At 39.0% G+C, this 18,082-nt stretch overlaps 2 protein-coding genes across 5 annotated transcripts in view; one reads left to right on the top strand and one right to left on the bottom strand.

The window, feature by feature from the left end:
* The window catches only part of PRIMPOL (primase and DNA directed polymerase), a 20,554-nt gene extending 15,368 nt beyond the window's left edge, over nt 1-5,186 (top strand). The window contains exons 12-14 of the mRNA XM_048508998.1: nt 649-731; nt 814-860; nt 4,510-5,186. Of these exons, the coding sequence (XP_048364955.1) occupies nt 649-731; nt 814-860; nt 4,510-4,815 (436 nt within the window). The 3' untranslated portion in view covers nt 4,816-5,186. The remainder of the gene's footprint in view (nt 1-648; nt 732-813; nt 861-4,509) is intronic.
* Nucleotides 5,082-18,082, bottom strand: CENPU (centromere protein U). 4 transcript variants are annotated; one of them, XM_048509000.1, is made up of 12 exons: nt 17,946-18,082; nt 16,512-16,566; nt 15,387-15,504; nt 14,709-14,865; nt 11,992-12,067; nt 11,063-11,162; nt 10,664-10,775; nt 9,850-9,928; nt 9,181-9,228; nt 7,842-7,903; nt 6,761-6,917; nt 5,082-5,672 (listed from the first exon to the last, which is right to left on the bottom strand). In XM_048509000.1, the coding sequence occupies exons 2-12, from the start codon at nt 16,554-16,556 to the stop codon at nt 5,556-5,558; spliced, it is 1,071 nt and encodes a 356-aa protein (XP_048364957.1). In that variant the 5' UTR covers nt 16,557-16,566; nt 17,946-18,082; the 3' UTR covers nt 5,082-5,555. The 4 variants fall into 4 exon arrangements, with proteins under 4 accessions (XP_048364957.1, XP_048364956.1, XP_048364959.1 ...); XM_048508999.1 differs by lacking the exon at nt 17,946-18,082 and adding an exon at nt 17,710-17,858; XM_048509002.1 differs by lacking the exon at nt 17,946-18,082 and adding an exon at nt 17,710-17,858 and having other exon boundaries at nt 11,063-11,129.

Here is an 18,082-nt window from a genome sequence, read left to right as displayed (position 1 = left end):
TTGGCCTGTAGGGGGCACAGTTTTTAGGCTAGCAGCACCAATATTTGCAGGCACCCCCCAAATTTCCCCAGATTCTCCTTTTAAATCCACCCCCTTCAGCATGGATTTAAAGGGAGAATCTGAGGTCCCCAGTTTAAACATTGAAAGTCATGCTGTTTCAGGGTGAATTTTGTCCCTGGGCTTCAGTTTGCCTATATACACCTCTGGGGTGGGTAGTGCTGCTCACCCTGGATTGGGCTGTAATTCTTTTAATGCTTATCTATCACAACAGTATTCTGTTTATACCCTGTGCTATTTCCTTTTTATATCCTACAGTACCTTTTTGTTTGCACAAGTTAAATGATAGATCATAGGTGTTAAATCAATCTGAGCATTTTCAGTGTTTTGTTTTATGCTGAAGAAGAAATATTTTGGTCAAAATGTACAGTTAAATACTATTAGTAACAAACTTGGATTTCCTTCTATATACGACATTATTTGCAAGGAGAATTTTTGGGAGTTTTAATTGCATAATAAAACGTGTTTTTACTTTATTTTGCAACATTGGCCTTGGCCTTATTTGTTAATTCCCACATTATTTCTAGCCATGAAACCACTCCCGAGGACTATTACCACAACTGAATGTAACATTTTCATCTGTATTTCCAGGATTATAGTAGATCTGAGACGGGAAATCTGGTATCAAAAATGTCATGATCCTACTTGCAAAGTGCAGAACTTCAAGTCAGAATGTGAGTACTTTTATATAACATCCAGTAATGTATTTATTTTTTTGTAACACAAGTAATATGAATTTTCTTGCATTTGTAATAGGTTTTCCGTTACCATCTAACATATGCCTCCCATTCCTTTTCCAAGAGGTATGTTTTTCTCATATAATGAATTTTTAAACATACTGTAAATAAGTCTGTATATTAAATATGTATGTGAAAAATGAATAGAAATAAGGGGAAATACTTTTCTGATTTATTGTTTCTGGGCTGCCTTTTCCAATAAATGTAGCCTTTCCTTAACAAAGCAGTTGATGTACAGTGGCCTTACTATAGTCTTTCACAAGTTTGGCTACTCAGCATATCCATATTTAAATTAGAATGAATGACTCTGGAACTGACAATTGGGATATACATTATGACTAATGGGAGTAAGGGTGATGAATGAAATTTCATCTAAAATCTTATGTGTGTAAAACACTTATATTTTTCTAAAATTCTACATACAATTAATACATTCATTCTCCCCTTCTTTTCCCCAATTCCTTAAGCTGTGTACTTGCCCAAAATATATTTCTGGGAAATCAATGAGTTAACTTTTTGTACTAGCTAGAGAATGGCTAGTGCTTAGACCAATCTGCAACTGATGTTCCATAGTGAACTAGTTTAGAATCTGTGATATTAGCAGTCTTCATTGATTTAATTAATAGTAACTGGCCTGTTGCAGATAGTCAATGGCTAAATGTGCTTTTTTAATATTATAAATTATCACCAGAGAAAACTGTCTCCTTAAGTATAATAATTTATTGAACTCTATATTTTAAATGTAATTGTTCCAAGACTAAGATTTCATCTAAAATGTCTTTATTTACTGACTGCAGTTTTTTTTAAAAAGTTCGTGGTGGTTGTACATGCGGGCCCCAGTCACTGCATGCTAAAATTAAGCTATTGTGAAACAGTTGATGTCTGGCTCATCAGAACCTGGTATGAACTGCATGACATGAAGCAGTATCTCAACCCTTTAGAGGCGGCTAATGTTCTGTAAGGGTTAAAACAATGAAAGCATTTAAAATGTCAAAACTATCTGCATAATATGTGAATCAGGACTTCGTGGGTTAGGCTAGTGTACACCCTCAAGAATGCTGTCCCCTGATGCCCCCTCCCATGTGAGCGAACGTCTTGATTTCTGAACACTGAATGATTCAGCCAACCATCTGTACTCTCTAGGAAACATTGTGTTGGTTCGCACTGGATGATGAATTCTCTGATGGCTCATTCTCACATGCCAAGTCATCACTTGGTGTTATATATTCATGTTATACTAATTATATATTACTAGTTTGTAGAAGCCAGTCACAGAATATATTGTTCTACAGGACTGCAAGTTGGACATGCCATATGAGAAACAGTTACTATAAGGGAAGATGGGTTGTTCTTCCTCTGGGCGTCAGGAACAAGAATTCTTCTCGTTTCCTGTATAATCTTCCTCCTCAGTTCTTTTTCTTGCCTCACAGGAAGAACAGCTAGCTCAGTTGGCTGCACTATCACTCCTTCTAATCTAAATTCTTGCTAATCTTGCTCTCTACTTTCTCATTCTCCACCCACCCCCACCTCGAAGGCATTAGGAAGAGAGCTCTGGCTTTTTTATTTTTCTGGTTCATTACACTGAGAGCTTGCAAGGCACAGCCATGTGGTTGCCCAAGCATTGCAGAACAATCCTGTGGGAGATGGTTTTCTCTCTGACACTCCCATTATTTATTTATTTATTTATTTATTTATTTATTTATTTATTTATTTATTTATTTATTTATTTATTTATTTATTTATTTTTATTTATTTATTGTATTTGTATACCGCCCTCCCCGAAGGCTCAGGTGGGAGCAAAGAAGATTTCAGGTCCAGCAAGCATGGTCCCTGCCAGGGCTGCCCAACCACAGACCCACCCTCACTGCCAGTGCACAAAGGCCAAAACCACACCAAAAAACCCTGCACAAACTAATGGCGGCTGCTTCTTAGTCCTGCCTCTCTTCATCTGCTGGCACCTCAGAGGGTGCTTTGACTGCGCAGGGCGATCAGCATTTGACACTCCCCTCCCCCGGTCTTACAGGAGCAAAAACAGTGTAAATTGTCAGATTGGTAACATGACTCTACCAGGGTCTTTTTCCTTCTTCCCTGTAGTTTCATTCCTTCTTGAGAGGTGTGATGAGAGAACAGACAATTTTTGGCAAAAAATGGGCTCCACTCCTGCTTTGCAAGCCTTTAGCTGCCCCTCCTCTCCTGCTTCTACCAGAAACCCAAGACCTGGAGGAGCTTTCTACTTTTATTAGACCCTATAAGAATACTTACAGCTCTGCGGATGCCATGCTTAGTAGGAGGGTCCTATAGCACATAGTGCCCAATGATGCACAAGGTGTCTGGTGCTCAATGGGAGCAAATGTCTGTCATGGCAAGATTTATTTATTTATTTTATTTATTTATTGTTTCGATTTATAAACCGCCCCATCCCCTACTTTCACTCTATTTCCCCTGCTGCAAGGGAGACTAATTCTAGCATGACTTTTAATTAGCTTTATTGCCAGAGCAGGCAAATTTACCAGTGAGCACAGCTTTGCTCCAGATGTCTTCCCTCCACTCACGACCAGTCTTCCCACTCCCTTGCACTGCTGCCTATGCCTTCCTCCTCGCCCACACACTTCCATGTTGCCAGCTGCTTCCTGCTTCTCTAAATGCTTATATCATCAATATATCAATGTGATAATAACTGAAAGGTTGGCTTCTGCAAGGGACAATACCACTGTGCCTCCCGTTTTGCTTCTGCTGTCCCTGATAATTGGGAGGGTTCTTTAAAACATTATTTCCAACAAGCCCTTATTTTAAGGCAAGCCTCTTTTCTCTTACGGTAGCTGGAGAGTGAGTGAGTGTGTGTATACGTAGGGGAAGGGAGAGAATATCAGCTCTAGTCTTGGGACTACTGAGTATGAGATCTGTACCTTTAAGGCTGTTGATGGACGGAGTTAAGAGAACTGGGAGAAACAGAGGCCCAGAGTTCAGCAGATAAACTGTGTTGGAGGCTGCAGGTGTCTCCTTGTGTGTAAACAGAGAAACATGAGGAGACTCCACTACAAGCTCACTGCACAGTGAAGAGCCCTAAGGTAAGTGTTCCACATATAATGGGCCAGTACCCCATTCTTGGGGACACTGCTAAAGGAGGTTCCAGATGTCCTCTGATTCATAGGGAGAATGGTCACTGGAACTTACTGTGAAGGGTCCTTCTCATCTGAGCATAGGAGATCTTGCCCTCCTATCATTCTTTCTCCAGTTAACTGATTTTTCATTCTACTCTGTTCCTCTCTGTCCTTTATCTCTGGTTAGTCCTTTGTTTCAATTCTGGTACTGACTACTATATTTACATAGTTTGAAATAGTTTTTAAATAGTATTTACGTAGTTTTTTTTAGTTGTCTGCTGTTTGGAGCTACCAGAATTGAGGAGGAGGAGGGGTGGATTCTACAGGAAAAATAATACTTGTTCCTGCCTGGGATAGTGGGAATCACACAAAAGATGTCCTCCCATGCTCAGAGGAGAAGGACCCTTCACGGTAAGCTGCCAATGGTCATTATAGCTGCCAATTGGCCATCCTGGCAGGGGCTGATGGGGATTGTAGTTCATGAACATCTGGAGTGCCATAGGTTTGCCACCAGTTATATGGTAATCAAATAATTCAGAACCTAATATTAATACTTGTAGAAAATTTTATATTAGCAACAAGCTGTTTTCAAGGTGAAATAATTTCTTTTTAAGGATGAAGACTATGCATATATAATGGACAGAAATGGGAACATAAAAGAAGAAGCAAAGATGCTGAATTCCACAGATGTGCCATTAACATCAAAACATGAACATCTGGCACAAACCAAGAAAAGTTCAAGTGTTGAGTGGGACGATGAGCTTGATGACATGTGCTGTTTGGAAGCTTCAGAAGACGTGGAACTAGCTGAAGCTGTATCTGATTTGCACCCTCAGAGGAACTGGATGGTTGATGAAATACCAGATGACCTCCTAATAGATGCTTTTAGAACATATGAAGTGGATAAAATTCAGGTGTAAGCATGCAAACAAGATGGTGTTGTCTTGGAACAGTAACAATGTCTTAATTATTAATCTAGATTGGAATACCCACATTAGCTCTATTCAGGGGCCTTTGCTACTCATAGGAAGGGGGTACTATAGGATTAACTGTTTAACAGAAAATATTTTTTTCTCCATTCCAGGGTGGGGTCCTTTCTTCCTAACTTAGACTTAAACATATTGGTTAGAACAGACTTTGCTTGCACAATCTCTTGATCACTGTAAAATGAATTTTCACAAGCAGGTTCAATGAGATAGTATTGTCTTTATCATTTTAGCTAGAATGCATTACGACCTTTCTTATGTACACTGTTATCTGCATTTTTCACAAATAAATTTTTTTACAAATATTTGATACAAAATTTTATTAGTAGTAAATATCTACAGAGAGAATAGGAGAATATTTATATAACCCGCCTTCTGTCTTTCTCAAGCCCACCAAGGAAACCTTGAAAGCAATAAGAATTTTTCAGCGTATGATCTGACCCACTATCACTAATGTGCCAAATTAAGTGACAGAATTCATTTTATTTTCTTAGCATAATATGCCTTCCTAAGGATGTATTCAGAAAAGATTAGATAGCTGAAGCAGTTTGTGCCAAGCTTGTGTGCCAGAAAAGCAGAGTGAGCCAGTTTTCTGGCGTTCTGCAGCTCTATCAAGGTCTATTGCTATTACTCGGCTTCAATATTTAAAAGTAATGTTTGTACTTTGTTTTTGTCTACTTCTGTGAATCCAACATTTGTTGTAATTTTGAATTTATATTTCGAAAGTGACTTTCAGCTCCCAAAATCCTTCGCGATTCCACCAGGAGGGCAGGAAGGCTGTGAACTCCATACTACAGAAAAAAAGAAAGGAAAGTGATATGTTACTACAGGGTATCTCTTTGTGAGCTGATTTTCTCACATCAGTTCTGTACTGTATATTTCAGTACTTAAAACAGAAAATAGCGGCAGGTGTTTTCTCCTGATGGTTCTCAGGGTCCAATCCTAACTATCAGAAAACTTAATATCAAACATGTATAAACTGTTAATTTATTTTATTGGACTTATATAATGGCTGGAAACTTACTTTTAACGAAGACCTTTATATCATTAAAAACATTAAAAGAGTGATAGTGATTTTAGAAACCCTTGCTGATCCAGGAGGAATCATGAGTGCATAGTTGTAAATATTTAAATGGACGCTATCACCAATTAAAAGGCTTTTAGGGGAGTGGGGGAAGCTTAAGTGAGGCAAATCAGTGTTCCTAGTAGTGTAGTACAACTGCTCCACTCCCCTGCTATGGTAATTCTAACCTTTCTTCTACGCTATAGAAAGGATTACAAAAATTATTATGGCTGTTCTCTGAACATTATTAGCATGTTACACAAATGGGTCATAATATTCCTTTGAATTCATTTAGCAGTGCAGTATAACTTGTGAACTGACCAACAGTATACATACCGCATGTTAATATGCCACCTGTTCATACAAGTCTAGCAAATAATTTAAAAAACAAATAACACCACCCATTGCCAATTTTTTCTCCATAAAAGTTTCGACACCTCAGAGACATAACTTCTGCAGGCAACGGTTAGTCATTTTATACTTTGTTGTATTGTCACTCCTGTCCTTTTATCTAGCTATAGTCATTGGACAGGAGATGGGCAATTAGAGCTGTACTCAAGGATGCAGCAAATGGGCTCTGACAAAACTTCAGCAAAACCACCTTAGCTTCTAGCTCCCACATAAATATTTGCCCATATACAATATCTTTTCCTGGGGTATGTCTAGCTGCATGTGTCAGGAGGAGAACATGCTAAGGCTTAAGATTCCTCATGCTTATTTTTTCAGGTACCTTAAACAGCAAAATCTTGACTGGCTAAGATTAATTGTCATTTTTGTTTAGTAGCATTCATGTTTAGATTGTAAAAATGTACACACTGCTACTTTTTCCTGTGGATTTTTCTTCTGGTGACAGCCATATTCCTCCTGCAGGTCCTTTAATTTTTTTAGCAACTGTCTTGCATTTCTGAGAGAGGATATTTTCTCTTTTAGTTCAGTGCTTTCTCTTCGTAATTTCTTCAGCTGAGGTTCATTTCTGCAAAACATAAGCATGTGATGCCTGATTCATGGTTATTTGCAATTACTTTGAGTTAGTTTGGAAAAATGTCCTGCATCATAGGTGTAAAATCTGTTAATTAAAATCCTGTTCTATCACCCAGTGAAACATGGCAGGCTACTGTGGACTGATTCCACTACCGTGTTTCCCTGAAAATAAGACAGGGGGTTATATTAATTTTTGCACCAAATGATGCATTAGGCCTTATTTTCAGGGAAATACGGTACCTTCACAATTCATTGAGGCAGGCTTTTGACAACCTGTTGCTTCCCTGTCACGTGTGACGCAAGCCGCATCCTCATTGGCAGGGAGCACCCTGTTGGATCACACCATCCTGATCTGTAACTACCAGTTGGGCTTATTTTTGGAGGAGGGCTTATATTTCAAGCATTTTCCAAAAATCCTGAAAAATCATGGTAGGGTTTATTTTCAAGGTAGGTCTTATTTTCGGGGAAACATGGTAGACTTCAGTCTGCCTGACTTGGCAGAAATTTTTCTCCTTCAGTAATCCAAAAAGTAGGGCACTTACATCATTTAATTAAATTTTTCAGTTTACAGCACTCTGAGCTTGAGGGCAGGGAAGAATTAGTATATGCTTTGGTGATGTGGATCTCTTGATACAACCTGTTAGGTAGGTTTTGCCAGCTTCCTTTGTGGGGGAGGGGAGGCTGTATTTTAAATTGCAAACCAATATTTTTTTGCATACCTGGGAAACACTTCTTACTTAGTCTGCAGAAACTCCTACTTTGGCACTGGAACTGCTTTCCAACCCTACTGACTGGCACAGACCGTTATTAGAGATTGTGATAGGACGTCGTCTTTGCATTTTCTGTCTAAAGTATAAACCAAACTAAACATGCAGAAATTATTTGATATTATATTGTTACACAAGTGACAACATACCTAATGAGCTCTTCTTTAACTTCTATCAAATGAAGCCTTTTCTTATTTAGCTTTCCAGCCATCTGTAATATAAGTGAACATTTTTTTTAATTTATCAAAAAACCCAAAAGGTTGTTTAATTATCCTCCTAGTGAATACAGCATTCCGCTGGGACTTTATCTTATTGATTGATTGATTGTTTAGTTTTCTATGCCGCCCTATCCCCAAGCGGCTCTGCTAGCATGTTAGGGAGGTTGGCCGTTGAAGGTTCCGTCCTCTGCGCCCCATATTCCACCTTGGGGGCTTGTCCATATTATGCCGACCGACCGATGAGTCTATTGTTTATGTCATCATCTGATTTTAAGATGGAGTTTGAAGCTGATTGTTAATTGCGTTTAACTGAAAATGTTGTTTTAGTGATCATGATTTAATGTGATGGTTTTATTGGTTGTACATTGCCCAGAGCCCTTTGGGGATGGGGCAGTATATTAAATCTGATATATTAATTAATTAATTAATTACTTCTCACTAAAGTATAACATTGACTAAAATTTTACAGGAGGTATTTTAATAGGTTCTGCTTTCTATCAAATATTATCCAAGTTTTGAACTTCAGTAGTGACTAAATTACCTTTTCTGTAACACAGTCTTCATATTCAACTGTAGACTTCCCAAGGAAGTCAGTGGCAAAATTCCTCATTTTGATGGAATTAAAATGTACCTGCCATACATGACAAGTGACATACTAAGATTAATGGAAGGCAAATCCACTTGTTATTCCATTTATTAATACACGTTCCACAGTATGAATTACATAGGTAAAAACTGCATCATGGCCATTTCCTCCTGGTAAAAACTGATTAAAACAGTGGTTATAAGGGAAGGTGGAGAAGGAAACAAGATTCAATAATATAAGAGATTCCTCCAGCCTCCCCTCGCTCACCAAAGTTGAAGATCAAAGTCTTCAAAGCCACTTCTGACATATGAATGTCAGCACTTAATAAACGAAGGTTTGTTTCTTTCACTTTACTTTTTTAGGTTACAGCTGGATGCCTCAACAAATGGGAGTTACCTGAAGACCTGTTTTTTTAACTTGGTGTGCTCAGCAACGGCATGTGACTTGCTCTGGAGCTGTTATGAGAGTATGCAGAGCCTAAGGGACATCTGAGGTGGCAGATAGGCTAGCTCTGAGGAATACTATTTACTGTATTCTTTTTTCTCACTACATAATTTGTGCTTTGTTGACATAGTTTATATAGCGTTCTTGTAAATGGAGTCACGATTCTAGGAAAAAGGTGTCACAATTTAATACACATAAAAAATCTGAGAGACAGTCTTGAACATCCATCGAACTATTTACCTTTACACTTTTCAACTTTGTTTTCCTCAGTTCCTCAGCTTCAATGCTCTATTTAAGATAAACGTATTCATTACAAAATATATCTTAATGCATTTCATCCATTAATATGAGTTTTCTATCATTGTGAGGTTAGATTGTGGGGTTTATATACCTTCCTGTCAGTCCCCCAAGGAATCCCCAAATATTGTTATAGTCTAAACAATTATATACCATCCTGCTGAACCCTCACATATCTTTGGATCAGAACAAATGGCTTCTCCAGATAGAAGAAGCTGGCCTCAGAGGCTGTTTCGTGGTAGACCAAGACCAAGATTAGTCATGGGGACGGAGAATAAGAGGTCATCCCAATTAGAACACAACGTACTCTGGCTCCTTCCAGAGGACAGACAGCTGGGCATTTCCTTATTCTGCAACTGTTTTCACTTCTGTGCTCTGATCATCAATTTTGGAAGTTGAATAGTACTACTATAGTCTTTACAGACATACCCAAAGAGTTCAGCATACAAATCTCTCAAATATCCTGTCATACATTTTCTACAATCAGATCTAGGAAGCCCACTATTAGTCTAGATGGCAGCACTGCTACTCAACATCATTCTACAGCTCTAAACTGAAAAGTGATGTTTTTACACCACTACTACCCAGTTGTTTTGATATCATCCCACTTACAGAATTGATGAGTTGGTCTCGGAAACCAATATAAAAGCTATCAATAGCTTTCCTGCATATTTTCATCTCCACTCCCTGTCTGAAAAGGGAAAAGGAAGCATGCATAAAGGCAGCATATTTCTTTGTAACTACAAAAGTGACACACTGATTCATACAACAGGATATGCAATCTAGCTTTTGAACTCTCATCATTTTGCATGACCAAAAGTTAGTCATTCCCATCAATCGCTTTCATTTCTCCTCTTCACCATGTGCCAATACCCAAAAATAAAAAGTTAATTATAATCAACTATTATTTGAAGCCTTGTTATTACTGCTCAGTTATAACTATTGTAAATTTAAAAAGTATGAATCCATTATTTTAAAAAAAATCTAATTTGGTTAGCTCTGTTTTGATCCTTCGACAGGGATGCGGGGAGAGTGTGGAGAAGAAAGGGAACCTTATCAGTGCAGAGCTGTTCTTTGTGAACTCTAATTGTTTAGTTTTCTAATGCAAAGCAACCAAAATTAAAATTGCATCTTTGATGTTTTGCTTTTGTTTTTCTCTACCTGAAACAACTGATTTAATAAATAAAAGTATTCATGGAAGAAGATTCTAGTTGGTGCACTGTAGAAAACCCATAAAGTTATTACACACACACAAAATCAAACTATAACTAAAATCCAAGGTGGAATTCCTGTCTATAAGAGAACGCAGTCAGGACAAACTAATGTTTTGAGATCATGTTTTACTGTGTCAGTGATCCATGTATCAGCCAGTGTTTTAGGCTGAATATCAATTAAACAGCTCTCTGTGATGAGGCAAGAAACTTACTTGTATTGATCTGTTATTTTCTCAAACTCATCCAGAATAACATCCAGTTCTGTGACATGTCTGGAACGCCTTTTGGGGTGCCAAATCTTTACTGTGAGATCACCAGCTGGATCTAAATTAAGTAACAATTAGAGTTTACAAATCAGTCTTTGGTATTACGATGCCCTTCCTCCTCCCACTTCAAAAATCTAAAAGGATAATATCAAAGTTCTTAAAATTATTTCAGCTATAAATATAAGGAAATGACTCCTCATAACTTTTTGTATGACTATAAAAATGAAAACATAATAAAGTTACAATTCTTAGATTTGTCACTGAGTACAATTGCCATACTGCTAACATTATGACTTCTAATACTGCATGCATTAATTTAATCTTGACCAGAGCATAAATGCAGACCTGTGATGTTTTCTATCTCCTTTTCTGGTGAACATCCTTCCTTTTCTGGTAAGCATCCCTCCTCTTGCTGCACAAAGGATTTAACAATCAAATTAGGCATCTGTTAACACAATATGCAGAAACTTGTTTGCTGGAAGAGTTTTATAACATCAGGAAGTTGCAGCTGTTGAAATCTGCTTAGATCATCACTATCTAAACTGCAGTTTACCAAATTCTGGGCTTGTATATGACTTTAAGAAGGGGCTGAGAGCCAGAGGACCTTATCTGCTTATTTGAAATGCTACTGACCAGAACTGATACACACACAATCGCAATATTACATTTTTTTAAATCCAGAACTGAACTAGAACACTTGATCTGCAATCTAATAAAGACCCACAGAAGTTAACTATGAGGAAGAATTATTCTAATTATAATCCTTAGCCTCCCACCTTCCCATATGCAAGTTTCTGACATTCTTGGCATCTGGGAAGCCTGAAACCATGAAGAGAATCACTTCATTCCAGAGAACAGCAGACTACCAGAAAACGATGTGCATGATGCATTGATAACAGTACCAGGCTTGCGTACTAACTGCTCCGTATACGTAACTCATATTGTTACTTGTACTTGATTGTATTGCTAATGCATTTGCTGTCCATCAGACCTCTGAACATTTGGAAACCCAGATCAATACTGTGGTAACATATCCTTAGAGAAGAACCTCATACTGTGTTTCTAAGGAACTGCATTCTAATTTCACTCATGTGAAGACAGTCTTAGTTAACCCAGCTGAAATTTCAAAGTCCAAAGTCATTTAAATGCTGCACCATTGTAACATTATACAGACAAATGATATGCACTGATTGCAACAGTGATACATATCCAAGCTCCTGCTGATGTTTCCCCCACAAATATACTAAGGGATGCTCTTATAATCACATACATACCATATCATCTTCCTCAGGTTCTGATTCAGAATCATCTTTTATCACTCGCCTTGATTTTACAGCAAGCTGATTTTTGCTGGGGGGAAAAATTAATACAACACAATGTCTCCTAGTATTCCATTTTAAAAGTTAACATGTCAAAAATGTAACGGCCGGAAAAAGGCACAGTTCAAAATAAGGAGGCAGCAGTGTTGCAGTGGTAATTCAATGATGTGCAAACTGAATTGCTTGCCATGCGTGCCCAAGTGCAAATGTGTGTGTTAGACATGACTTCAGGAGCCAGACTAAGCAGGTTACTCAGAAGCAAGCCGCCTTTAACTCAGTGAGGCTTGCTTCTAGAAAAGTGCTCTCAGAACTGTAGCCTTGAGTAAATTAATGTGCAAGGTGGGGGTGTTTGAACTGAGAAGAGGTGGAGAGGGACTGTTGTAGACAGAAGGAAAAGGTGCCTTTGAATCACAACTGATTCCTGGCAACCCCATCCACAGGACATTCCAGGCAAGGATGCACAGAGGTGGTTCACCATTGTCTTCTTCTGTAAAACAACCCCAGTCCTCCTCGGTGGTCTTCCATCCAAGTGCCAACCATGGCTGATCCTGCTTTGCTTCCAAATTCCGAGAAGCTTGGGCTAAGCTATGCTGTTCAGACCATCAAACATAACTCTTTCTCAAACTGATTATTTGGGGGAGAAGTACCTTTCTACAGTATTTTGCTATTCTAGTTCAGAATTATGTAGGGAAAATTGGCAGTCCAAAAGGGATTGAAAAAAAAAGAGTGGGGAGGGACTGGAAAATTCTAAGGATAAAGTAATATACAAACTTGTTCTTACAACAATACCACAATCAAGTCGGACTTCTTTTGGACATTTTTAGAACATCGTAGGAGATTTTTGCAGCAAGAGAAAGCTTTGCAGAGCCAAAAGAAGTCCAACTTGATAGATAGAACAACTTTATATATGACTAAATGACCTGCATTGAAAATACCATGCACTCATGAGCTTTTGAAGATTTTCAAAACGAGGAATATATCTGGAAGCTGGCTGCTCATGTTGGGTTTTCAATTTTCAATATAGTCAATAGCTATCCCTGTAAAGATTAGGGAAGCAATTGTAAAAGTACTGATTAGTTCATATGAATGCATTATTGTCTGTATGTGAAACTTCCTTGAAGATGTACTGGGGTATTACTGAGACACAGCCCCTTTAATGTATATATTGTATATTTAGTCAACTCACAAATTATACAGTCTATGACTGCTAGCCCATTGTGTGCAAATATTTGCTTGTTAGGTTATTCTAGTTGCCCCTGCCCCAATTGTATACACTATGGAAACTGGAGAAGGCTTTTTGGAACTAGTGTGTGTGTCAGGGATGGTGCCTGATGATCGAGGGAACCAGACCATGGCCATATAACTCTGACAGTGATCGTATCTAAATTACTGAATTGCACCCATGTCACCATAACTGCTTTTAGATATATAGTCTTGCCTGCTAAATGTAACACTTGGGCTAATGGAACATTCTCACTTTGATTTGATAACTATGCTGATCCCTGACACCTTTCATGTTTCTGTTGTTCCAGGGAGGGGAAGGCCAGGTGGCCTCGTCTCTCTGTCGCTGACTGGGCTCCGCTGTAACTCTTTCTTACATTCTCTCTGACATTCTTTGGGAGGGGGGATCATTTTGGATAAAGCGGGGTGCGAAAGCCAGGTTCAGCAGAACTGGCTTGTTGCAAGCTGGGTACGATGTTGCCTTTTCAATAAACACTTCTGATCAACAATCCAGAGCCTGCTTATTGCTTCAAGAATCGAGACCTAACAGTGTGACTTATCACTATTAAGTACTGGTTATGCTTACATTTTGTATCTTGCCACCCTTATATACCATATGCTCTTGGAATCTCACACTTCTTAATGGCTAACTTACATTGACAACAAAATTAAAATTGCCGGTCAATCATTGGATTGGTTATGATTATGGCTCCAGAAGCATTCCAAATTATAAAATGTAGATGTCTAGCGATCAAATTTCAAAATCTCAGCAGTGCTACCCATAAATCTTGTTTTCCTTTATGTTTGGGGATTCCATTTGCCAGAGGTCAGCCTTTGTCCTTATTTGTACCATCTATATGACCCACATCAATGCAGACCTTTGCCCCTTGCTAGGGTTCAATGTCATTCCATTTGTGACTCTGCGGGGAACTTTTCTGAAAATCCCTTATCTAGATAGGCACTGCCCTTGTTGGGCAAATTGTGTTGAAACCATCTTATATGTTCTATTTTATTGTTTATTTTATGCAGAAACCTCTAGTAAATATTTAAGCCCCATTATGACAAGTAAGATAAATAAATATTCCAGATAATTTCAAATTTTCTTTCTTATTGAATAATTGTATGCTTGATACTATTGAGAAAGTGGCAACATTTCTGAGGTGCTATAAAATGATGTCATGAAAAGATTTAAGAGGCTGCTACTGATTTTATTATCTCTGCATCTCTTTTATATTTTGGATCTCATTTTAAAAATATTTGTGTTAAATTCAGGGTATGATATACATATGTATTTATTTTATGCCAATGAATGAGAATAAACATGCACATGTTACAATTCAAGAGGGCATGTTTTTGCCTCTTCTTAATCTTATCCCCTTCCCTGACTCCTTTAGTTTCAAGTGGTCATTTCTGCATCATACAGAATCCACCAAGTTTGCAGAATCTCTTACCTTTTCTGTGCATGACCTCGGTTTTTTGCCCTGCTGATGGTCACAGGAGCATCGGGTTCACTGTTATCAGATGAATTACTGATGGATTCATTATGTTCTAAATTTTGGGCTTTTTCATCTTCATAAATTGACATAGCTGTACTATGCAAGGGTGCATCTATATAAAACAGAAAAAACTATTACAGTAAGCTGTACCATCTGTTTGTAGAGTTGCTGTTTGTTTCTCATGGCTAAGAGTGAGAGAGACTCAAAAACTGCAAAATAGGAAAAGTCCCATGTTCTTGGATCTGCACAATTTCTCATTTCCATAAACTTGCAATTCCACACTGCATAAATATTGCAGATCTAAAGCTTGACAGGAATTCCTTGATAATGGAGACGTACAGCTGGAAGGAGACCTATCTTGTTATAAGGCAGTGGATTCAAAGACTGATAAGAAGCACCTCTGTTCCATTCTGTAATATGAGAGTTGGCTTTTTAAAAAGTTTTTATGAAATTTACTTGTATTATTTGAACATTAATTTCTAGAGATAATTTCTTCACTATTGTTACTCATACACAAATTCAATTAGCTGATCAATTAAGTTCATATGAGCAATCAACTAAGATTACTTTACTGGACAACAAATTCAGTAACTATATACTATTAGCTAAAACAACATAAAGGTGAACACCAACCAAACATCTCATCACACTCTTCTCCTAGTTCACTCCCAGGAACTTTCAAAATTCTTGATACATCTGGCACTCCGGGAGGAAGCCGTTTATCACGAGTTTGCAACTTGGTTTTACATCCCTGGAAAAGGAAATAGTAAAGTAGAACTTGAAACCACCAAGTTGAAGCATGTATTCTACTGAAAAAGAAATGTAATTTGAACACAACGAAAAGTTTTAGAACCACAGTGGTTGAAAAAATTACAAAGAGATGATAATGAAAGTATGAAGAAAGCTAAAAATGCCAAAATAGGTAATACTTTTTTTGGGGGGGGGAGAGGGGAACAAAATATACAAAAAGACCAATGGAATGTTTTGATTATGTTTGTATGCTGCCCGAGTCCAGCCTTGGCCAGGAAGGGCGGGATATAAATCTAATAAATAAATGCATTATTGTGTACTAAGTTACAAAAGTACTGATAGCTTGTGCTGACAAATATTCTATGTCAGAAGTTCCTAACCTTTTTGGTATGGTGATTCAAATTCCAAATTTACTTGGTATGATGATCCACCCAGGGATGACCCTAGATTTTCCTGGCACACAATGACTTTGGCGCCCATCTAGTTCAGCATTCCATTTTCTATTATGGCTAACCAGAAGTTTTTGAGAAGCAAACAACAATCACAAAAAGGGTGTAGCTGCCCTGACAAGGAACTCCAAGCAAGTGGCATTCTGACATACCCAGTCATTGCATTCCCTCTAATTCTGAGAAACTCACTCCAGTAACCATCAGGATATGTTTTATTTGATCAACATGTATTGAAGATGCTTCTCCCAGAGACAGATCTTGGAAAAGGCAGGGGTGGTCACTGGGGAGGGTTGGCCATGATCCACTTTCAGAGGTTTTATGACTCACAGGTTGAAAAACATTGCTATATACTGCACTTCAAACTAGTCTATCATGAAAATGTTTGGGTAAGGCATTCTCTGCAATTGGATTATCACTTATGTATCAAAACAAATTAAATGAAGAATGATAGACAAAGAACTCCATAGAACTCACAAGCTATGGATCAATTCTCAGCTCTACATTAAGAAACAAAGTAAAAATGCTTTCTGTGGCGGAACAAAGAACAGCTGTCACTTACTCTTGGTTTCTTTCTTGATTCTTGTCTTGGTTTTTTCTTTGACATCTTATTACTACTAATAAGAAAAAGGGACATTATCTTTAATAATATAACAAAATAACCCATTCTTTATGTCCATGCATCTTTAGAAAAGTTTATCAATATCAGATCTTTATTACACTTCATTACACTTCTTCAGTGGAGCTCAAATTGGTGTGTGTGAGGCTGCTAACCAACACACCAATGTTTTCTACTCCTGTAGGTAATTCATGCTGTCTCCTGTTCAAGTATTGATTAGACTTGGTTCTGCCTAGTTTCAGAAGCCATTAGGAGCTATCAGAATATTTTCATGATTCTTCAGCTCATAAGCATGTAGAGGAAATGTTACACACTGTGTAACAATGTTTATTCCCTTCTCACTGGACCCAGTGTGTAACAGACTTCCCTCTGTGATACACCTCTGAAGATGCCAGCCACAGATGCAGGCGAAACGAAAGGAACAAGGTCCACCAGACCACGGCCACACAACCCGGAAAACCCACCACAACCACTTAAATGCCCTGTTTATTACTATTATTAATGGATTTTTACCCTACATTATACAAAGGTCTCTTGGCAGCTCACATTAAAGTCAGAATAATAAAACATACCAATAAATGCAGAAACAAAAAAAACTAAGAAAGCGTTAAATTAAAACCAGCACCGACTCCTTTCAGCCTCCCAGACCAGCTGCTATAGAGGGGCTTCCAGGGAGGCCACCAGAACGGTACAGCCTCCTCCTCACATGCCTGTACTAACCGAGTTTTCACGTAAGTGAAAAGCTACATACTGTATTTGAAAGTAACCTATATCAAAACTGGCGCACAGACCCTCAGCTGGTACAGGCATGCGAGGAGGAGGCTATACCGTTCTCGTCCCTTAACTCAAAACCTTCCGCCAAACCCACTAGGGCGGGGAGCGGAGGAAGCAGAGCAGCCCCGCGCATACGTTCTAGTTAGCCTTATCCGAGAAGGGACGGCTACAGAGGCCCAACTGTTAGACCGAACGGGTCCCTCAAAGGTCATCTAGCCTAGCCCCCCCACGTGCCACCTAAGCAACCCGCGCGTTCAGCGTCCACGACCAAGTCCCGCCCACCCGCCTTGCGAAGTGTTCGCTCATTCTCTCCCCCACCAGCCACACACAAAAGCCCGCCCGCCCTCTTCAAACCCCGCTTTCTCACCGAGCTTCCCCCTCGCCCTGCCTCAACCGTCAACTGTCCAGGCCTGATCTGGTCCCGCGCTCCTTCCCTGTCACTCAGCGGCTGAACGCGCCACCACAACACGGATAAGCCCTCGGCCGCCTCGAGCCGTCCAAATTGCGCGCGCCCGCCGCCCCAGACCCGCCCACTGAGCCCACGAAAGCGGGTAGGGGAAGTGAGAGACGCGTGGCAAGTGGCATTGAGCTCACTTTGCTCACCTTCGCCCAAGATACGCTACCCGCAAGTTCCTTCAATTCGGTCATGTCCTGGGCTCGCCTTGAGTGGAGGAAGACGCGAGTGAAAATGGAATCTCATTTTACTATCCAAAGGAATCCCCCCATGCGCACCAAGATGG

The sequence above is a fragment of the Sphaerodactylus townsendi genome, linkage group LG10 (genome assembly GCF_021028975.2).
Source record: "Sphaerodactylus townsendi isolate TG3544 linkage group LG10, MPM_Stown_v2.3, whole genome shotgun sequence".
NCBI lineage: Eukaryota > Metazoa > Chordata > Lepidosauria > Squamata > Sphaerodactylidae > Sphaerodactylus > Sphaerodactylus townsendi.
This window is presented reverse-complemented; position numbering and strand designations above follow the sequence as displayed.